This window comes from Malania oleifera, chromosome 2 (assembly GCF_029873635.1).
Source record: "Malania oleifera isolate guangnan ecotype guangnan chromosome 2, ASM2987363v1, whole genome shotgun sequence".
NCBI lineage: Eukaryota > Viridiplantae > Streptophyta > Magnoliopsida > Santalales > Ximeniaceae > Malania > Malania oleifera.
In genome coordinates, this window is record NC_080418.1 from 57,844,981 (window position 1) to 57,869,164 (window position 24,184).

General features: G+C 36.3%; 1 protein-coding gene across 2 annotated transcripts; it reads left to right on the plus strand.

Annotated features, from left to right (window-relative positions):
* The first annotated feature begins 8,485 nt into the window (after positions 1 to 8,485).
* LOC131149482 (uncharacterized) lies at positions 8,486 to 22,259 on the plus strand. Of its 2 annotated transcripts, none has more exons than XM_058099939.1 (4): positions 8,486 to 8,917; positions 19,718 to 20,756; positions 20,839 to 21,787; positions 21,958 to 22,259. In XM_058099939.1, the coding sequence occupies exons 2-4, from the start codon at positions 19,734 to 19,736 to the stop codon at positions 21,996 to 21,998; spliced, it is 2,013 nt and encodes a 670-aa protein (XP_057955922.1). In that variant the 5' UTR covers positions 8,486 to 8,917; positions 19,718 to 19,733; the 3' UTR covers positions 21,999 to 22,259. The 2 variants fall into 2 exon arrangements, with proteins under 2 accessions (XP_057955922.1, XP_057955923.1); XM_058099940.1 differs by having other exon boundaries at positions 8,592 to 8,917; positions 21,961 to 22,259.
* The last annotated feature ends 1,925 nt before the right edge of the window (positions 22,260 to 24,184 follow it).

Below are 24,184 nucleotides of genomic sequence, written 5' to 3' on the forward strand. Positions count from 1 at the left end.
AGTGAAGGCTCGGTCGACCGGCCTCTACTTTTCTGCACAGACACTGTTCAGTGTTTTGGCCATAACCTTTCCTATACAACTCTAAATTGGATGTTCTTGATACCAATGGAAAAGTAAGAGAAAATCCCACAACTTTCATGTTGAAAAAATTTTAAGAAAATGACTTTTGGATTGAGAAAAATGTTCATCAATGAGATGGAAGAAACATGAAGGGAGTTTTTCTCTTACGGACATGTTTCAGTGTTTTGGCCATAACTTTTTCTATGTAACTCCAATTTGGACGTTCTTGGTATCAAACTCAAGCTATGGTAAAATGCCACAATTTTAATTTTGAACATGATTTGATATGACATCCAATTGAGTAAGAAAATTGTTCATTTCTAACATTCGGTCGACTAGCCGGTTGACCGACCCCTTTGAAAATTTTAGTTTTTGCCTTCTTTTAACTTTAAAACCATTTAAAAACCTTTGTATAAGTTAGACATTTTATGCAAAAAGTTTTTCATGTTATTTGGAGGTCCTATGGTCAATCTAAGGTCAATTTGAGCATATCTACCTATCATGCATGATGCAAATTATTACAAGCCATATGAGTGTACAGTCCATAATAAAATTACATCCCAGAATGAAGAAACTGAAAAATAAATATAAATGCAGCACAAGGTTCTTCATTCATCGGCATGAACACCGCATGCCATCATAATAAGTCTTTTAGTCCTGAAGCGCGCATAAGGTGAACCTGCATGCAATTCTCAGTACAACCATTAGTACCAAGAGCATTTGTCATAATCAAAACTGGGTGTGACCAATCAGGTCAACATATATCATCAGCCGCCTGACTACCTGGCCACTCTTTGTTTATTATAGTTTGATTCCAAAACTTAAACTTGTAACTTGGAAAACTTAATTTAATCTTTATGAAAATATTTTCCATGTATAAAAATAGGTCTCTAAGTCCATATTATATCCTAAGAGCTTCAATCATCAGTATTGAAATTTGAAGTACTTACATGAGACTTTAACAAGATGAATCTATCTAAGTTCCTAAGTCTTCATGTCATCTAGCTTCAACACTTTGTCCACGCTTTAACAAATTCTTCAATATGCTTCATATCCATCATGGCTCATAGCTTTAAGTGTAAACTTCATTCAAGCTCTTCAAGCATACTCATTTGATTTCATAAAAACACTTGAGCCCTGAAATTTAACTTAAACAAACATGTTAAGTAACATTGATTTGTTATTATCAAAACGAGATTAAACTTTGTTAGGCCAACAATCTCCCAATTTTTTATGATGACAAATAAGGAGCAAAAATGAGAAAGCCTTAATAAGGCTCCCCCTTACAATAAGCATATCCTTAACAAGTCACAATCATGAATTGAAGAATTTTCAAAACTCATATTAGAATATATCAAGCTTTCAGTAATGTCATCATATAACATGCTTTCATATCATGCTTTAACACTTTCAGCAATCTCAACATATATCGTGCTTTCATATCATGCTTTAATACTTTTAGCAATCTCAACATATATCATGTTGTAATGAGTATAACTCCATTGAATATATATTCAATATCAACTAACGTCATGTATAAGCTATAATATCATGCTCATTTTGCTATATTCTTCAAGTTCTCATTTTGCAAATAAATACATCTCCCCCTTTGGACATCAACAAAAAGGATAAATCAAGAAAAATATCATGCAAATCTATGGAGGACCATAAGATCAGCATTTGGTTCACAAGGATATGGTCCAGAATTCAGCATGCAATTCTCAAGTCAAGCATCATTCACAATGTTCCATTCAGATATCCATCATTCACGTGCAAAAGATATTTAATAAAATCCAAAACAGTATGCAAGATAAAAAAAAAAATAAGAGCATAGTCAAGAGCTGTATCAATTCAAATATTACAACCCAAAATATGTTCAACGAGATCAAAAATAAAATAAAGCTAATCTTCATCGCCACCATCAGTTTCAGTGCCCTCATCATCATCATCACCATCATCATCATCATCATCATCATCTACTTATTTCTACTATTTTAGATGAACAAGCCTAAGCTTCTTGAGTTGAAACTCCCTGAAATATAAACGATGTCATCTTTTCCCTAAATCTGTAGCTTCACATGCATCACATGCCCATTTATACTGTGATACTGTTGACCCGAGATAGAACTCCTTGCATTTTTGCCCTGAGTATCTAACTCCATCTAAATTACATGTTTGCTACTGTTGCAATTTTTTAGCATTTGTTTCTCTTCCTTTATCTGAGTATGTTGCCCCATAGGTTTCTCACCAAAAGCTATGTCTCCACTAACAACCCCTTTGTTTGCCACAAGATTGCCCAACTTGAACCCACCTTTCTTATACCCAAGAAAGATGTACTGTCCGTACATAACACCAAACCTATATCCTACATCACTAAAAACGTGCACCTATGGACATCCACTCAAACTCAAGTAATCTACCACAAAATCTGCCCACAATTCTCCTGTAACTCTCCCATCTAGTGATACCTTTGGCGATTGGTTAAACAAGAAATGTGTTATACTCACTGACTTCACTAAGAAGTTCCCTACAAGCCTAGTATATAACCTCCCCTGCTCACAAAACTCCTTGAACTGAACTAGCGTACTTAGTAGGATCTCTCTCCCAGTTTGGTTTTCCACCTCAACCACAAGATAAACCAGGTAAACACCTCAAATTTGTGCTACATAAGATATACCAAGACCTTTCATGATAAACCTATGAAAAACATATGTCTACCACGTGATGCTATCCTTACCGATTCCCAAACATCTGAATACATGTAGTCACCAATGTGCCCTAACCACATACACCACAAAACATTTAACTCAGATTCTATAGCTGCAACTCCACCTACAATTGTGATACCCTACAGTGCATAGATATTTCCTACTATCTTTTATCCTTTCATCACCATCAAGTCACCTTCACACACTTTCATTTCCCTACTTTCAGACTTGTAAGTATCTGTTATATTCTATAGTGCCTAATGAAATTGCATTCTTCCTTAGATCTGGTATATGCCTTACATTACATAAGATTCTTACAACACCATTATACATTATGATTTTGACATTTCCAATACTAATTATTTTGCATGAAATATCATTTCCCATCAAAACTGAACTAGTATTAATTGACCTGTAGGTGTTGAACCATTTTCTATTTTTTGTCATGTGATAAGAGCATTCGGTATCTAGGATCCAAGAATTTGTGAAGCACTCCAAACCCGATGAAACACATAACATATCACCATCACTACTCCCTGAGTATCCTTCCACTACATTTGCAGATTTTAACGGACCCTACTAATTTTTAGCATTCCATTTCTTCCACTTTGGACATTTTGATCTTATATGCCCAATTTTACCGCACCTAAAACACCGTGTCCTTCCTCTTCCAAGACTGTAACCAAGATCCCCTCAAGGACTTACATCTTCCACGTTCCTGTTACTCTTCACCACAAGCCCTTCACCATGTAAAAGTTCATTGTTGGCCATTTTTCTTTGATGAAAACTGAGCAATGTGCTTGACACCTCTTCTAAATTCAGGCTTTCTTTTCCCCTTTTTGCTTCCTCAAAATTTACATCAACACGCATCAAACCACTCACAATCTAATTGAATGCATTGATATGTTGGTTCAAATTCAAACCCTTTACCATCTTAAGTCAATAAAGCCTTTGCTTAAGAAATAGTTTGTTCGATAAAGACTTAAACATATACTGGCTTTTTAGTTTCCTCCAAATTTCTGCCGGAGAATCCTCATCCATGATGTGATACAACATGTCATCAGCAAAATATAGTCGGATGGTTGATACTGCCTTTACCTATAATTTATTCCAACTTGCTTCATCCATGCTTTCCAGTTGAACTCCATATAAGATCTTCACCATGCCTTACTGCATTAAGAGATCCTTCATCCTTCTCTACCGCAAACCGAAGTTCCCAATTCCGTAAAACTTGACAATGTCAAATTTCGTAGATGAAGATCTATAGGTCATTACAACAATGCTCTGATACCAATTTATTGTATTAACAAATGAATTGCACAACAGAATATTTATATGTAGGATCAAACACACAATGTAGTAATCAATGATAAATCAAGAGAATAATACAACCACGCAGTATGCATGAAAGCAACAGAAACAAAACAAAAAATTGTGTGGTTCGGCAATGCCTACATCCACGGGAGCAATCGACAAATAATTTTACTTTTTGGGTGTCAAAGACACTTATAACACTTGCAACATTACAAATACATCAAGAACAATGTATATATAAAGTTCCCAAAGGCTTTCCCTCTAAACCTCAACCAACTTAACGTCTTTCTTTCAAAATTCAAAAATCTGTGCTGGGTTCCCAAGCCAAACTGTTGATGGTTTCAAATAGAATGAAATTGTCTGAAATTGGGTGCGAAACCGTCAACGATTTTAGCCAATCCATCGACGGTTTCCCTGCTGCTCCTCAACACTATGATTTCCCACCATGTTCTCTCCTTGTACATGCATCCTATTCAGTATATGAGGCACATATCACAACACACACCTAAAAGAGCTAAATAACCAACAAGAGCCCTGTTGAGCTTGTAACGAGTTAGCAACTATTGTTGCCTCAAATAGTGGAGGAACCTATATAGGAAAGAGTCCAATAGCATATATATTCACCAAAAAATGGAGAGAGAATGTGGAGTTGCACAAGCTTACTTAGAGAAATCTTACAAGTGAAAAAGTGGACAGATTAGGGGAGATGACCATTACACTTCAACATGGGTGACTTAGTGCTTGTTAAACTCCATGCAAAATAAATCAAATCACTATGAAGTTGAGATAGGAGACTACTTTGCAAATATAAAGCACTAGTTCCCATCTTGGCTAAAGTCTAAAAGGCCTTTTACAAGGTTGATCCTCTAGCTTGGATAAACATGCATCCTATGCCTCACGTAAGTTGTCTCAATCCATTCACTGCCGACATTGAAGATCCAAATAAAAGTTAGTCGACTAGTGAACCACTGAAGACATTGCAATCTGATAAAAGAGGAGCTTAACTCATCCTTGCAGCTAGATAGTTCACATCAGCAAGGAAGAAGCAACATGAGTCCTTAGTGAAGTAGAAAGGCTTTGGAGATGAATAAATCAATTGGATGTCAGTGAAAGATTTGCAACCATCTGTGGATAAAGTTCAAAAGTACTTAGCGTCAAAGTTTGTGAGAACCTTGACCACATAAATGGGGGAGAATGTTATGAGCCAAGATTTTTTGGGGCAATATTCTTGATTTGATTGCTTGTTTTGTGTACAAGGAATGTGTAACAATCATGTAAATAATAATATAGGGTTTATTCATTAAGTGTATTTATGCCTTAGTATAAAATGGGAGTATGACTCCGTAGTTAGTTTTATGTTTCCTAGTACCAAAGTTAGAATAACATAAAAAGTTGTTTGGGAAAGGTGAGTGTTTATTAATCATTGTAAAACTCACTAGTCTTTATAATGTGTTGGTAATTGCGTCCCTCACTAAACACATGCTACCTATGGAGGTGTTTGATAACGAATTGTGCTTGCTTTAATGATGTTTACTACGTGATTCTTATTTGCTTATATAATTACCTATTGCTTTTGCTTGCTTTGCATTTGATAGCTATGAGTGTACTATTTGGTTAACCATTGTATACTTTAGGTTGACTAGTTAAGTAAGAGTTTTAACTAGTGTCACGCGGCTAATCACGAAGTGTGAAGTGTTTGACTCGTGAAAGATAGGGTTGTAAGTTCCCCCTCGACGACCAATCCTAACTAGCCAAAAAACAAATTAACTGAAGGATGCACCCCTCCACAAATCATATTCTTCGAACACAACACATCATCATTGGTATTGATTCGCCTTGCTGCTGGGAATTATAATTTTAGGATTTGGGTCTTTGTTTTGCTCTGTTATGCTTGTAAACAAGTGCGGAGGTGGTGGGAAGAAGGGATTGGAGAGCCTTGTGCTAGAAGGCATTCTATTTCCAATGCGAAGTATGGTGGCATATTGGGTATCAATACCACGATATATAGGAGGTGAGGGCTGTGATTGATGGAATGTATCGGGAATTGATGGAAAGGAAGAAAGGAAGAAGTGAGTGAGGTATCTTAAACACTATGATGACCTTGGTTCTATCGTCTATATATTCAAATGGAAGCTCACATTTTTAACAAAATCATGGCTTCAAAATTTTTTCTTTCATGAATTTCTCATAATTCAGAGTCTTTTTTAATGGGCTAGCATATGTTTAGAGGCCTTAAAAGACATATTTATCATTTTATAAATTTAAATTTAAATAAAAATGAAAGTTATTATATTTTTTTGTTAAAGGGTATTTTAGTCTTTTGAAAGGTAAATCTATTTAGTAGGTATTTTAATTCAAACATGGAACATAATAATAATAATAATAACCAATTTAATCTAGTTCAATTCAATTTAATTGAGTTCAATTTAGTCTCATAATCCTTCACCACCAAATCAGATATAATCTTAGGGACATCTAACTTCTTCAGAATTAGAGGCCCCTAACATTCAACAGTTCACCTATAACAAGGATTCTAAGAGAAGGTAAGGGAAGAAACAACACACTTTCTACACTATTATTATACTTGCTCTAATCCTATATTTGGATAGTATTTGAATTTGATTTTAAATAAAGTATCATATAAAATTGTATTAAGATAAGTCTAAATCCATTCAAATCAACATCAGAGATCCCAAGTTCATATTCATAACCGCAACATAACTTTTTTAGCCCCTAACTTGAGGGATGGAGAGATTTTTCTAAGTATGCCCCAAATCTTTTAGGCCGTTTCATTTTATTTTTATTTTTTAATTTTTAAGTTAAAATTGTAATTTGATTCAGCTGAGCGGCAGCAGGGAAAAAAAATGATATGTAAATGTTTACTGTCCATTTTAGACTCTTGGCTGGCTGGCTGGCTGGCCAAGGGGGTTTATGGGACGTCTTAGACTCTTAGTCGGCTTTTGCACTGCCCCCGTTGCCGTTTCTCTAGACCGTCCAATCACGAAGCCTAGCCCTGTCAAAGGAAGCTACGGAGTAGACGCTTAGGAGGGTTTACAATAACTTAAGCAGTTGGAGGTTTTATGGCATTAATAGTTCTTCGTTCGTAAAGTTTTTGGGGTTTGGTGGGAAGAAGACGGAGACTTTGTTTATTATTTTATATTGCCAAATGGAAGGATTTACCTTTTGAGGAGAAAGGTAAAATATACATATACATACATATATATATATATATATGTCAAATTCAAAAATAAAATCTTGCTTTTAGATCTCATTAATATTTGATATTTTTTAATTTCTTAATTATATTAAAATAGAATATTATTGCTAAGATATTTATATGAAAGAAAAATACAATAAAAAAAAAAAAAATTTCTTTCTCATTTTTCTGTCATTTCTTGTCCCTAAAATTTTTTTAATCTAGACAGACCCTTAAGGAAGAGCCCTTTAAGGAAGAGGGAGAATATTTTTTATTTATTAATATATGTAGTTTGAGTAAAGTAGGTCAATACTAAATATTTTTTAAGTTGATATCTCACTACATTTTGAAGATGATTGAAATATAATTTTAAGGTAAATTTAAAAAATAGAAGTGTTCTTGTGAGTTCTTAACATCTGGGTCGAGTAAATATAAACTAGTTGACCATAATAAGAAGTGTTGGGAATCAATTCTGCACAAAAATTAATATTTAATTTATAATGAGAGACTTGCATAACTCACATCTTTCCCTTGATTTAGTACTACTTGAGAGAGTTTAAATAACTGGATTAGGTTAGAATTTTAGATTATCCAAAAAAATGTCCTAATTAAAATTGAAATTGATAAACAATATATTCAAATTGAATATACGCATTGTGTTTTGGATATGTATCATAAAAATTGAAGCACATGTTATATAAATTTTCTACTATTTTTTACTACATAAAAAATATATTATACTTAAAGCATTTAAGCATTAAAATATTGGGCAAAAATATGTTATACTTGAAGCATTTAAGCATTAAAAAACTGGGCTGATGGCAAAAGCATTTAACTAAATTTACAATATTTTGCTTTAAAATTTTATTTGCTTACATTTAGATAATTAATTTAAGACTAATTTTTTTAATTTGAAGGTTAGGTTTATTCATTTATGGTTTGAATTTTCTTGAGATAACATTAACTAAGATAGTATTTGAAAAAAATAAATTTAAAGACTTAGATTTGAATTTTTGTAGTTGAAAAAAACTTAATATAATTTTGCCCTACATTTGATCAAGTTTACATATAAACAGACCATTATTTAATAACCCATATGAACCTCACTGTTAAATAAATAGGTTGTAATTATAAAAAAAGTGCACGCTAATATTATACAATTCTTGAAGATCTGCCCCATTAGGCGTGAGTGTGCAAAGATGCCAATAATTCAGTCAAAGGCCAACAGCCAACTCTCTCGCTCTATCTTCTCTTCTCTCTCTCTCTCTCTCCAGATTTCAAAGATTTCCCACTGCGTCTGCCAGTGGACGCTGCATGTGACAAGTGACCATCCACTGATCTGGCTTATAAATATCATCACGCAGTCCAAAACAGGTGACGCCATCCCCACTAATGAAAAGCCAACGTGGGCAATAAAGAAGCAAGCTCACTGTCTCTTAATAAAAAAATTTCAAAATAATGCTAAGTTCAAGTAAAGGCGGGTGGGGGAAGATGCACAACACTACAACCGGCGTACAGCGTGGTTTATTCCTCACCTCTCTCTTCTTTACTCTCTCTCTCTCTGCATCTTACACCTCCAATTTGATGAATTTTTCCTGGAAACTGATTGCTTCGTTCTGGGTCGTCGATTTTTCATAAGGTGCAGTCTCTCTTTCCCTGTCTCTCGTCATGGTTCAGCCTCTGGCTTTGTTTATTTTATTTATTTGCTTATTTATTGTTCAATCGACGGACTATTGACTTTATCTGAGAAAAATATCTACTAAGATCTGTTTGATATCTGTTTTATTGTTTTGGTTGCTGGAATTAGCTTTAATACGTAGCTTTTATTGATTTTAATCTTACTGTGTGTTGTGCAGAAAATGAGGAATTTGAGTAGGAATCGTAAATTAAGCTCCTCCCTGTTTTTTTTTTTTCTTTGAACTTTTTTGGCTTGAACCTTTTCTTACACGACACTGTTGTCTGTGGATTTTACTTTAAAATTATTTTGAATTTAGCGAGGGCTTGAAAATTCCAGCCTTTTGATGTTGTGGGTTTTGTTTAATTTTTGCGTTTATTATATTATTCTATTTTTGTTTGGGTCATCATGTACCGCTGGGGAGAACCAGCAGTGCGGAAAGAAACAGGCCCAAAAAGAGTGAACAGATACAGGACCAAGCACAGAGAAATTTCTTGGCCTTCTATTGTTAGAGAACTCATCCTTAAAACCTAGGTGTTAAGGAGAGAGAGGTAAGGGGATCTTATACTGACTTTGGAACTACTCATAGAGACGATGTGGGATTGGACAGATATTAATACTCCCTCTCGAGCCCATGGGAAAAATGAGGTGACGAGAGCCCATGGGAGGAAATGAAGCGAGGAGAAGTCTAGTCCACGGAGGAGCTAAGCAGTTCAAGACCCTACTCTGATACCCTGTTAAAATTGAATAAGGGCAATTTTTTATATTGACTATTCAACAATACAAGGGTATATTTATACATAAGTCAAGGATTCCAAATTATTCCTAAATATTTGCTCTATAATAAATACATAATAAATGAAAAATAGAACGTGTATATGTATCTCTAATACTTCCCCTCAAGTTGGTGCATGGAGATCCGTAATGCCTAACTTGCGTGATAAGTTTAGGTAATATTCACGACCTAAAGTTTTGGTGAATATATTAGCAAGTTGACTGTGAGTAGGAATATGCTTAGTGAAGAAGAGGCCAACTCGTAACTTTTCACAAACAATATGACAATTGTTTTTTATATGTTTTATACGTTCGTGGAAAATAGGATTTTGGGCAATGTGAAGTGTCGCTTGGTTGTCACAATATAAGAGCATAGGCTGGAAATGCGATACACCAAAATCATTGAAAAGAGTTTTGAGCCATGTAAGTTCATAAGTAGTGGAAGCAAGTGCCTAGTACTCAGCTTCGGCGGAGGAGTGAGACACTGCAGGTTGTTTCTTAGTACGCCAGGAAATTGGACTAGTGCCTAGCTAAATGAAAAAACTAGTGGTGGAGCGGCGAGTGAGGGGACAACTAGCCCAATCCGAATCAAAATAAGCGGAGACTTGAAGAGTGTTCGCAGTAGAAAAAAATAAGCCCTGGCTTGGAGATGCCTTAATGTATTGAAGAATACGTACAACAGCATCATAATGTGGTTGTCTGGGCTGGTGTATAAATTGACTGAGAATGTTGACTGGAAATACAATGTCGGGACAGGTGATGGTGAGATATGTTAAATGTTCAATGAGTCGCCGAAACGAGCTTGGATCGGAGAGAAGATCACCATCAGCATTATTAAGCTTGAGATTTTGGTCCATGGGAAAGTTGACAGGACGAACACCAAGATGACCACTATCAGTGAGGATGTCAAGAGCATATTTTCGTTGATTAAGAAATATGCTAGTTGGAGAGCGAGCAACTTCGGGGCCAAGGAAATATTTCAGTTTGCCAAGATCCTTTAGTTTGAATTGTTGAGTAAGCATGGTTTTGAAAGTGCTAATATCGGAGAAATCATTGCTTGCCATTAGAATGTCATCAACATAAACAAGTATGAGAGTAAAAGACTAACCCTGAGAGTGGGTGAAGAGAGAGTGATCGATTTGAGATTGGGTGAACCCTTCAACAAGTAAAACAAAAGATAATTTAGAGAACCAATTGCGAGAGGCTTGCTTAAGGCCATAAAGAGATTTCTGAAGACGACAAACACGAGTCTCCCCTTATTTGCAATAACCCGGTGGAGGGGTCATATAAACCTCCTCATTGGGGTCACCATGGAGAAAAGCGTTGTTGACGTCCAATTGAAGGAGATGTCAATTCCGAGTTGCAGCCACTGCAAGAACACGCCTAATAGTAACGAGTTTAGCAACAAGAGCAAATGTGTCGTGATAATCCAAACCTTCTACCTGAGTGTAGCCCTTGGCCACCAAGTGAGCTTTGTGTCGCTCTATGGATCCATCAGACCAAATTTTTGTCTTGAACATCCATTTATAGCCAATTAATTTTTTTTTTTTTCCAGGTGGAAGGTGTTGAAGAACCCATGTAGGATTGACTTTTAAGGCTCGAATTTTAGAAGCCATGGCATCACGCCAATGTGGGTGTAGCACAACCTGAGAATATGAGGTGGGTTCGGGATGTTGGGACATAACAGAAAGAAAAGCCAAATGTTGATTAGAAAAACGATGATAAGATAAAAAGGAGGAGAGACAATGAACCGTACCTAAGGATGATCTTGAAACTTGTGAAGCCGTGGAGGACTTTGGTAAAATAGGGCAAATATAATCATCCAAGTAAGAAGGATGTGTGATAGCTCGTTTGGGCCGTGAAAAGATGAGTGGAGGGGGTGGTGGGGAAGGGGGCAAGGGTGAGGGTGTCGGTGAGGATACCAAGGGAGAAGGAGAGAGAGGTAGGGGCCTAGGGGTAGGTGTGGTTGACTGGGTAGGTAAAGTGTAGGAAAGGTGATATCAAGAATAGGAAGGGGAAGGACGGGAGAAGATGTAGGAATTGGAGGTATGAGATGATAGGAAAAAATATTCTCTTTAAAGGTGACATCACGGGAGATGAGAATTTTTTTGTTTTCAAGATTGTATACATGATAAGCCTTATGATGAGTAGGATAACTCAAGAAAACATATCGAAAAGCACGAGGAGAGAATTTATCACGATGTTGGTGAGTGGTTTGGGCATAGCATAAGCACCCAAACACTCGCAAGCGTGTATACAATGGTGGTTTCTAAAAAAAGTTCATAAGGGGACTTATGATTGAGGTTGGGTGAAGGAGTGTGGTTAATTAAATAGGTGGCTGTGAGAATGCATTCGCCCCAAGAAGAGATGAGAAGATTGGCTTTGAAAACGTAAACACCGAGCCACGTTAAGAAGATGACGATGTTTACGCTCGGTAACACCATTCTGTTGAGGTGTATCTTGACATGTGCGCTTGTGAAAAATGTCTTGATTATGGAAAAAAGTTTGAAGTGGGGTGGATAGAAATTCTCGACCATTATCAGTGCGTACGTGCTTAATAGTGCAATTAAAATGATTTTTGACCATGGCGCAAAAATTTTTAAGGCAAGTGAAAGTATCAGATTTCTTGTACATAAGATAGACCCATATAGCACGTGAGTAGTCATCCACGATTGTTAAAAAATAATGTACACTAGAGAGTGAAGCTGTAGGATAACCACCCCATATATCATAATAAATCCGATTAAAACAAAATGTGCTCTTATTTGTATTAAAAAAAAAAGGTAAACAAGTGTGCTTTGCTCTAGTACAAATATCACAAGGCAAATGAGAACAAGAAATATTTAAAGTTCTTGGAATACATGAAATAGAAGGATGATCAAGATGTTGATGCCAAAGAGTAGTGTTAGAAACACGCTGAGAGTGGAAAACTGAGGCGGAGGAAGGTTTATAGTGGTAAAGTCCATCCCGTACTTCACATGTTCCAATCAGCCTCCTTGTTGATAAGTCCTGAAAAACACAAAAGGTAGGAAAAAATATAGCAACACAATTGAGATCAGTGGTAAGTTTGCTGATGGACCATAAATTAAATTTAAATAAAGGTACATAAAGAACATTAGAGAGAGAGAAAGTAGAAGAAAAACGTATAGTGCTAGTATGAGTAACAGGAACAATATTACCATTTGGAAGCTTAACGGGGCATGGTTGATTAAGAAGTTGAATATTATTAAGAGAAGATAAATTGGAAGTCATATAATCGGAGGCACTTGAATTAACAATCCATTCAGTATTAGAAAAAGAAGCAGAATGACAAGAAGCAAGGTTACTAGCAAAATTGGCAAAGTTGGTGTTCGAGGGCGATAAAAGATCCAAGAGTTGACAGTTCGCTGGTGAGACCAGTGACAACAATCTTAGAAGAAGTTGAAGAACCTGTTCTGATACCATGTTAGAGAACTTATCCTCAAAACTTAGGTGTTAAGGAGAGAGAGTTAAAAGGATCTTATACTGGCTTTAAAAATATTCACAGAGACGATATGGAACTAGATAGACTTTAATAGTTGCTGAGAAAGTTAGAAAAAAAACAAAAAGAAATTAAATTTTAAATTTTATTTTTGGTGTTTGTTAGTCTCGTTGAAGTTAAGAGCTAGGTCACAAATGATGGAAATTTAAGACTGTGAACTTTGATTACTTTATTTTCTCATCTTTTATCAGTGAGTTCAAGGACATTAGGATAAGTCCATATCTAATATTGAATCAAGAAAATTCTTCAAACCACAAAAAAGAATAAAGGAATTAAAAGAAATTTGTGAAATGAATAATTTCATATATGCTATTCATGTGTAAGGTGAATGTTTTAGGTGCCAGTAGGAGCAAGATGAATCCAGGCATGAAAAGTTGAAATTTAGGCTGCGGCAAATGAATTTGGAAGTTTTTTGAATTTTGAGGATGTGGGTTATATAATATTCACACATCACCATAGCCAGTGGAACATACAAAAGATTCATTGCTGTACTAATATAGAATGGGAAAAAATCTTTTATTCTCTCCCTTTGGTCTTTGCAAGAATATTATTCATAAAAATTTCAGTAAATGCCCTTATTCAAATTATCTTTGAAGTCGAAAACAAAGATTAAGAGGATGAAATAGCAAATACAACTCTCAACCACTCAAGACTACTCACTCTACTATGCATGTACTTCTTCCCCACTTCATTTGGGGCTTTTAGTGGGGCACACTATGCAACCCTTAGTTTATACAATGTTTTAAAAGGTGAATGCGTAATGTGAGGCGTAAGCCTTAAGGCGTTGGTGCGTAAGCATTTTGAGAATTTCATTTATAGATAAAAGTATGCAAATGAATTACATATATAATAAAATGAAGAAAAAATAAAAAAAAATCACAATTATAATGTAAAAAAATCAAATACAATTTGCAAACCACTTGTTGGCCATTTAAAAATTGCTAACTTGAATTCATTATGTAAATCATGACGTACAAGAGATAGCTATAATGTTACAAAGTTCAAATTATTTTCAAGATCTAAGATACAAATCCCAACTATTTTAGAAAGGTTGAGGTTCAATAGTTTTTGAAATTAACTCATTAGATCAACTCTCACTTATTTTGGAAAAGTTGAGGTTCAAGAATTTTAGAATCAGCTTATAGTCATATTATGATATCTTTGTATATAATTATAGAGTTAAATTTTTCTACCCAAAAATCTAACATGAGAATCACACACCCAAAGTGCATAAGCTTCAACTAAGAAGGTGCAAAAGGCGTGGCTTTTATACAAATGTGTAAGCCTTATTAGATAATGCGTTAGCCTTTTTGGAATTTGGTATTTTAGATTGAGCCTCAAGGCATTTTAGGCCTGCCTTGTCTTGAAGGGGCCCTTGATTGAGCCTTTTAAGATCGGTTTATTAAATGCCAAATCTCTCCCTTGTGGAAGAAAAAAATTAAACCATCAAAATGCTATTAGAGGCACAATAGATTCAATGAAGCCCTAGGGCCTCATATAAAAGTCAAGGCTAAAGATGGAAGAAGTTTTGAATAAATCCCACTCTGTTGATGCAAAGTAGCCTAAATGTCAATGCTAATGTGCAACGGAAACCAACAAATCAATTGGAACAAGTAATGCAAGCAACCAACAGTGAATATACGGAACAAACACTCACAAAGAGAATAAGGAAAGCAAATAAAATCAATGACACAAGAATTTATGTGGTTTGGGAATTTGCCTACGTTCACGGGACCAAGCGGTTGATTTTCATTATCAAATTGTCAAGCTTAGATCAAAGGTTACAAAATATAGTTTATATATCACCCCTATGCGTATTGAAGTCTTAGAAACTATCTAAATTACTCTTGTAGCAATCCCCGAAGAAAAAACCTCTGAAATCTCTCAATATACCGGTTTGCCAATTCAAAATCCGTGTTCTGTGTCGAACGAAACCGCCAAAACCGTCAAGCATACTGTCGACCAAATAGTCAACGGTTTCTTCCAGCAACCAGCTTTCTTGTTCTTTGCTTCACCATGCTTTCTTGGCGCATGTGTTTCACTCAATATGAGTCTCATCTCCAACAATCTCCACCTTGGCAAATATTCACCACTTAGGAGAAATATGTAAGCATAATTCGCTGCTCCACTTGAGACACTAGATTAGGACCGTCTACTGTCTAGCATCTGCAGACGTAAACCAAGTCCAAGCGATGCTTGACCGATCCTGTAAACCACAATTTGTCCTTGACAGCCTCAGCCACCGCCTTGTACTCCGACTCAGTAGTAGATAAAGCAATGAGCAATTGCACCATAGACCTCCAACAAATAGGTCCTCCCATAAGGGTGAATACGTACCCTATTGTAGACCTCCTGTTATTCAAGTCTCCTGTGTAGTTAGCATTTACGAATTTCACAACTGATGGATCATTTTGTTGCCTGTCTAAACACCCCATTGCACTGGCGTTGGAGACCTTTGACATGTCTCGAACATCACCACCCATCCTTGGGAACTAAGCAGTAGACAGTTTACATTGATTCGCCAATGGTGTACCGATGACCAGTTTTGCATAAACTATACTGAACCTCTCCAACACCTTCTCCACAAAACCACCTTGAGATAACCACAATCTCCTTGTAGTTTTGTCCACAAAGCCACCCTGAGATAACCTCAATCTCCCTGCGGCTTTATCCTTGCGAATCTCCATTTCAAGAATCTTCATGTCAAATTCCTCTCTCAACATACTTTCCAACTGATTAACCTCAGTCGAAATTTTCCCATCAATTAACATGTCATCAATATAAAACAACAGAACAATTACTCAGTTCCATCCTATCGCCCTCTTCCCTTCTGGAAGTTCCACCAACTCTCACATCTTATTCTTATGCAGTAACTCCATCTCCCCCACCATAGCGCCTATCCAACTACCCTTCTCCTTGTTGTGCACTGCCTTCTGAAAGGTAGTAGGATCCCTGTTGCTAGTGATGAATGCATAAGACATTAGATCATCAAACTCATACCTGAGCGGTGGCTTGATAGTGCATTTGGGCCCATTGTGATCCTACTGGTTTCCTGAGCTAAAACTCCTTACAATACGAGCAATGTCATCTTTGTTCTAAGTCTGTAACTTCACTTGCATCACAATCTCCTTTCTGCTGTAGTTTATACTGTGATACTGCTAGTCTCTTGAGCTAGAGCTCTCTGCATTATGAACAATGTCTTCTCCGTCTTAAGTCTCCAATTCCACCCGCATCACATACTCATTACTGCTACAACTTTTTGGTACTTGTTTTCTTTATCTACTTGAGTACGCTGCATCATGACTTTAACATCAAAAACCATGTCTCCACTAATCGCCACCTTGTTTGCCGTTGGATCCCATAGCTTGAACCCTCTTTTCTAATACCTTAGAAAGATGTATTGTCTAGACTTTGCGACAAGTTTAGATCTTACCTCACTAGAAATGTGCATGACTGGACCTCCAAATTCTCTCAACTTAGAGTAGTCTACTGCATAACCTGTCCAAACCTCTTCTACAATTTTTCTAGTGATGCCCTTGACGATCGGTTAATCAAGAAACACGTCATACTCACCGAATTTACTAAAAAGTTTCTTGCAAGCTCTGCATACAACTTGAGATGCTACTTGCAAAACTCCTTGAACACCAGTGTACTCAGCTCCAATGTTTGAGCTGAGGATCTTTTTCTCATTTTGGTATTCCACCTCAGCCACGAGTTAAACCTGGCAAACATCTTTGACTTGTGATGCATGAAGTACCCAGGCCTTTCGTGACAAACTCATGAGGTACATATGCCCAACCTGTGATGCTACCCTCACCAGTCCCCAAACATCCAAATAAATGTAGTTAAGAATACCTTTCGTTTTGTGTGTATTTGTTTTATACAAAATAGTACTACCTAACTCAGAATTTGTAGCTGCAGCTCCACCTTCAACTATGTTACCCAGCAGTGCATAGATAATCCCAACTAACTTTTGACCCCCTTCATCACCATCTAAACGTTTTTACACACCTTCATTATTACACTTTCAAACTTGTAACTATACCTGTTATGATCCAAAGTGTCCAATGAAATCACATTCTTCCATAAATCCGGTACGTGCCTTACATCACATAACGTCCTTGTCACACCATCATACATCTTGATTTTGATATCCTCCATTTCAACAACTTTGCAAATAACATCGTTTTCCATTAGAATGGAACCAAAACTCACCAATATGTAAGTGATGAATCAGTCTTTGTTGGGCGTCATGTGATAAAAACATCTCAAGTTTAGGATCTAAGAATCCATGAGGCATTTGGAACCCGATGAAACAGAAAGCATATCACCATCATTGCTCCCTAAGTCTCCTTTCACCACATTTTCAGATTTTGACGAACCTTCTTGAGTTTCTGCATTCTCCTTCTTCTACTCTGGACACTCTAGTTTTATGTGCCCAATTTTCCCGCACTTAAAACACTGAACGCCCGTCCTCTTCCTGGACTACGACTTAGTTTTATTATTACTCGATTCGCTCCAAAACTTGCCTCTCCCACAATCCTGATTACCTTTCACCATGAGTCCTTCACCTTGTGAACTCTCATCGATGTCCTTCTTCCTTTGATGGAACCCCAACAATGCACTCGTGACATTCTCCAACTCTATTGTTTCCTTTCCTCGTGCCAAATTCGTAACCAGATTCTCATACGTAGGAGACGCAGGTAGAGAATTTAGCAGCATCAACGTTTTGTCTTCATTCTCGAACTTCACATCAACCTGCTTTAGATCGTTGATAATCTGATTGAATACGTTGATGTGTTGATTCAAGTCCAAACCTTCTGCCATTTTAAGCCCATAGAGTCTTTGCTTAAGATACAACTTGTTCGATAAAAATTTGGACATATATCGATTCTTCAGTTTCAACCAAACTGTCACTGACGATTCCTCATCCAGACGAAGCTTGATAGTAGTTATAGCCTTCGCTTCCAACTCCTTTCAACTTGTGTCGTCTATGCCTTCCGACTGTTTTTCGTATAGTGCCTTCACCATACCTTGTTGCCCCAACACATCCTTAACCCTTATCTGTCAAAGTTTGAAATTTCCCGTTCCATCAAACTTACCAATAGCGAACTTTGTAGAAGAAATCCTAGCCATTGCAATGTGGCTCTGATACCAATTTATTGATGCAAAGTGGTCTAAATGCCAATGCGAATGCGTAGCGGAAACCAATAAATCAATTGGAACAAGTAATGCAGCAACCGATGATGAATATATAGAACAATCACTCACAAAGTGAATAAGGAAAGCAAATAAAATCAATGACACGAGAATTTATGTGGTTCACGTCCACAGGAGCAAGCGGCTGATTTTCACTATTAAATTGTCAAGCTTACATCAAGGGTTACAAAATATAGTTTATATACCAACCCTATGTGTATAGAAGTCTTAGAAACTATCTAAATCACTCTTGTAGCAATCCCTGGAGGGAAAACCTCCTAAATCGCCCAATCTACTGATCTACCAATTCAAAATTCGTGTTCTGCGCCGAACGAAACTATCAACGGTTTTAGGCAAACCGGCGACGGTTAAATACCGAGAGCTGCTCCTTTTGCAGTCTGAAAGCGCCGACGGTTATTTCTTCCTGCAACCAACTTTCTTGTTCTTTGCTTCATCATGCTTTTCCAGCGCATGCGTTCCACTCAATGAGCCACATCTCCAATGCACTCCTTGAATTTGGGTAGTAGGGTTAAAAGTTGAGTAATAAAAAATCTTGGCTAGGATATTTACTTCACTTTGATCCCTAGTTAACCTTATACAAGTGTTTTACTCTATGGAACACTTGGTTACTCTAAAAGCTTAAGCTTGTATAGAAGAGCAGCTTTATTCCTTATTTATTTTTATATTCGTACCCTCCCTCCATGTATGGCCCTTGGGTTGGCTATGTGTATTATTATTGCGTTTGGGAGCATGGATTTATAGGCTTGGATTTGAATTTGGTGGATTTGGACAAAATTCAATATAATTTAGTATTACACTTTCTAAATCCACACAAATTCAAATCCAAGGCCTCTCCCAAACATAGGGTAAAATTTTTTGGCATGGTTGATCAAACACAGGTTTTCCATGTATGATACCGTCGGGAGATTGATTGCTTTAAAAAATAAAGTTTGTATAGAAGATCAGTTTTATTCCTGCCATTTGTTCTACTTTCTCAAATCTCAATTACCAGTTGTCTTGTGGAAAATAGTGTAGGGTACGCACCTTTTAGTTTGTTCACTTTTCTTGCTAATCCTTATTTGCATGGAGTATAAAAGACATCCCGGTCCCCTTCTTATTTTCATTTCTAAGTTTTGTTTTCTTTTTTATTTCAGTATTTTTGAGATCAACATACAACTGAATTTTACAGCATGTTCTTTTCTTGAATTAAATTTATTGTTTCTTCATATTTCTTAGTTTAAGCTCATTTTGTTGGTGGTGGTGTTTTACAGGAAGAAATTCAGATGCATGTCACTGAAGAGTCTAATGGAAGATAAACAACTAGATTTTAATCAACCTCTTCTATCTGTGAGGCGGTTCACATCAGCAGCTGCTTCCTTGGAAGCTGAAGACAGAAAGAGAACAGATAATTCCCTCCCCTGCATACCTCCCATTCCTTACTATAAATCAGAATTAAAATCAGGGCCAGTGAGGAATCCCGGAACTGTTCCTTTTCAGTGGGAGCAGATCCCTGGAAGACCCAAGTATGAAAGCAAACCAGAAACTCAGGCTCTTGGATGGCCTCCTGTTGCCCCAAAACTTCCACCTGGTCAGATTTTGAATGCTAAAAATCAACTTTTGGATAAAAGATCTGAAGATCAAACTATTTCTAGGCCTCAAATGGAAAATTCCCTTTTTAGCTCTCAAAATGTTTTAAATGTACAAAATGATGAGAGCTTCAGAGAGGCAATAGACGAGGAGAGTTCTGAATCGAGGGATGGTGATGAAGCCTATCTAGATGCACTTGATACTCTTTCACGGACTGAATCATGCTTTATGAACTGTAGTGCAAGTGGGCTAAGCGGATTGGATGGTCCAGATGTGAAACCTTCTGGGATCTTCTCAACAGATCCGCAGACTCGTGATTTTATGATGGGTCGGTTCTTGCCAGCTGCAAAGGCAATGGCTTCTGAAACACCTCAATATGCTTCTAGAAAGCAACCTGTGGCACGGGAAAAACCGAAACAGGTGATGAATGTAGTCAGTGACGATAAACGACCTTCAATTTGTCACTATAGGCATGGCACTTCACCCTATTATGCTCAGCATCAAGGGGAAGAAGACAGTGAAGACGAGAATGATTGTGATGAATCTGAACATTTACAAGCTAAAGCTTGTGGCTTATTTTCTGGGTTTTGCTTGGGAAATTCATTTTTCCTTTCGAATCCTGTTTCGGGGATGAGAGTCCAGGCCCGGACACCTACTTCTTCAGTCCATAGTGCGAAGGCTAGATATTCCTATGGAAGTTGTAGTCGCATATCTAAGAATGAGGTATCTGAATTTTTTTTTCTCTTCATTTTCTTTGTAGTTATCATCTGTTACTGATTTTTGCAGCTCTTTTTTATGGCTGCAGCATGGTATGGTTCCCAATTTTGAAAGATCAATGAGAGGACTTCGAAAAACAGAGCAGTGTAAAGACAGGAAGGCACTGAAAAATGAAACCAACCAAATTCTTTCCCACAAACGTTCACATAAATCAAGCAGTTCGTCTGTGAATAGGCATGTAATGGGTGACTGCAGGCCACCCCGCCTGAATGAATCACCCCAATCCATCTTTCATGACGTAAAATGGTTTCTTGGAATTCCAGGAGAAGCCATGAATGTCAGGGTTAATGACTATGGCTCACATGAAAAAGGTCATAGAAACTTTCAGGACTTAATACACAATCATACTAGAAACTTTCAGGACTTAATACACAATCATACCCAGGACGCAGACTTGGTCTCCACAAGCCCTGTGGTTGAGAAGACTCTGTACATAGACTCTGTATGTAAGGTGAAATCTCCTAGTTTAAATTCAAAAATTTCAGATGCAAAGAGACTGATAGAAGCCAGAGGAAATGATTTTCAGACTCTTAAAAGTCAAGTGATGGAAGATACCCCCTCAGTGGATTCTTTACTTCAAGCAATCAAATGCTCAGATATTATGGGTGAAAAAGCAACATTGCAAACTAGAAGTTTTCAATCCACAGATTACAGTTTTCTATCTTCTTCTGAAAAATCAAGTCAAGAAGTATTAGGGCACATAATAAAGAATTTCAGACCAGACGAGAAGCTTATTAAGGATTCTACTACCTCAGCAACTGCAAACGTCCAAGATGATGTGTTTGAGGGGTTTGGAGATCAGCAGTCTCCAAAAGCAGCCACTCCAAGAATATCTGAAGGCAGCTATTCCCAATTTCCACGTACCCCACCCTTACCGAAATCTCCTTCAGAATCGTGGCTCGGGCGTACCTTGCCTTACATTTCCTCTAGGAATCCATCTTCAAGGTCTTATCTTGGCATCCAGAATAACCCAAGAGGTAAGGCTTCTTAGACAGCCTCCGTTGATCCCAAACGGGTAACACATTCAAAACTTTCTATTGTTCATCATTGCATTTCCAGTTTTTGAGGTAATTTTTAAATTCATTGTAATTATTCATTGTAAATACTGGTGTAAATGCTGAGTTGCACCCACCTCTCCATCCCTTAGCAGGGGCCAATAATGCCTGTACGAGCAACTTGAAAGTGTAAAAACTTATATACCTTCCAGATCAAGCGTTTGCTTTCCCTGGTGAATCCAATAAGTTTAAAGGCGACTGAAATCTCTTGTTGTGCTGTTTCTGTTGTACTCAGAATATAATGGTTACTGTAATATCAGCAATTGTTTTCTCGGTTCAGAAATGCTAGTCCCCTCCCAAATATTAGATATCATGGCCACTAGCGTCATGTATATTGTACCATGTGGATTGTACAAACAAAGTCATAATAAAATTAGCTACGTTTGATCTTGCAGTGCTGTATAGCCTTTATTATTCTTAGTCTTTAGAAACATTGATTTGGGAGCTTTAGATTTGGATTTGTCTGAATTTAAGAAAGTTAATACAGTTTTATGTTGTATTTTATCTAAATTCGTACAAATTCAAATCCAAGATTCTAGTTTCATGCTTCTAAATATAACACTACACTTTTTTGTCACCAAAAGAAATAAGAAGTTTTTTCCCTATTTTTTTTATCATTAGATATCAACAAATTATTGAACCTCTAGAAGATAATAATAATAATAATAATAAAGAGAAAAATTTAATTTTGATGGCAATAGTAATAAAATCCTTGAAATTGAGTGAGGGCATTTAAATTTATTGTATGTAAGAAAACAAAAAAAAAAAAAAAAAACCAAGGAAAACAATTAGTTTTTTTTTTTTAATTTATAATTCTTGTGTTGCAACAATTTTATGTCATCGTGTTAGATTAGCACTGTCATGACCCTAAAATTTTGCTTTTTTTTTTTTCACATAATAAACTCTGATATTAATTGTAATGCCCTGTGCAATACTTCATCCACAATATCTATATAAAATACACTATAATACCTTGTAATGCCCAAAGTGGCACTAGGTACAACAATCCTCAAATATAACATACTATACAAATATCCCCAAAAGTCATCATATGTCCTAGGGATTACACAAAAACATATTTCACAGTTCAAACGCTTACCTTAAAACTATGGTAGTACGACAACCTCCTCTACCTCGGAGCTCGCTTCACCTATTTGTCTGGATCTCCTAAAATGTTTGAATTCTTTGGGTGAGACATTTTTTAGTAAGACGGAATAAGTTAATATCAGTGTATGACATATGAGTTTTGCATAATCAAAACAAAGCTATTAATTCAACTGTAAATTGAAAAGACATCTCTGTATATTTATAACATAACTCACACCTATATCATTTAAGATACGCATTTTTTATTTGAACATCCTTTTAATTATGATAGATAATTCAACTTTCGTAAATCTATGTATATATATAACTGTGAAAACTTTCCTGAACGAATAACTGTAATCATGAATTAACCCTGCATGATCGGGTTGTGCGATTCGTAGATTGGACTTAACCATGGTTGGCCTAATAGGTTTAGTCAAACTGTATTTGTATCTGTAATTGTGAGTACGATTGGCCTACCCAGCGTGGTCCGGACTCTAGGGGGATCCCTACTCTCCTCTGACCCAATCGACTGATTTACCAACACTTTATCTGAAAGTGTGGCTGCACTACTTTAACTATATAGCAACGGTACCGTGCTCTCTGTAAATCTCTAGTTCATCAGTGTTCTGATATTATATAATACTATTTATTAATATTACTGTGTTACCATGATTTTGTATAAATTGTAATACCATGAATCTGTATAAACTGTAATACCATGATTCTGTATAAACTGTAATATCATGGTTCTGTATAAATCTGTAATATCATGGTTCTATATAAATTGCAATACTATGAATCTGTATAAAACTGTAATAATATGAATCTATATAAAACTATAATACCATGAATCTGTATAAAATTGTAATACTATGAATTTGTATAAAATTGTAATGCTATGAATCTGTATAAACTGTATATCATGGTTATGAATAAACTGTAATTTCATGGCTCTGTAAAATACTGTATATAAACTTTGTATTTAAAACTATCATTTCTCATACCACACAATTTGAGTGATATTCATAATTTAATAATCTATATGGGAAAGTTGTATACCCCTGTTGTATGGGATAAAATATAATTTTCTGCTGTAAAATAATAATATACTCATCTCTAGGGTTTATTTGAATGCAAAATACTAGACTTTTCTCCAAAATACGTATAAATACATAAAACTATAATTTCCATACCCATAACTTTCATACTTTGTATCATCTAGACATTCAT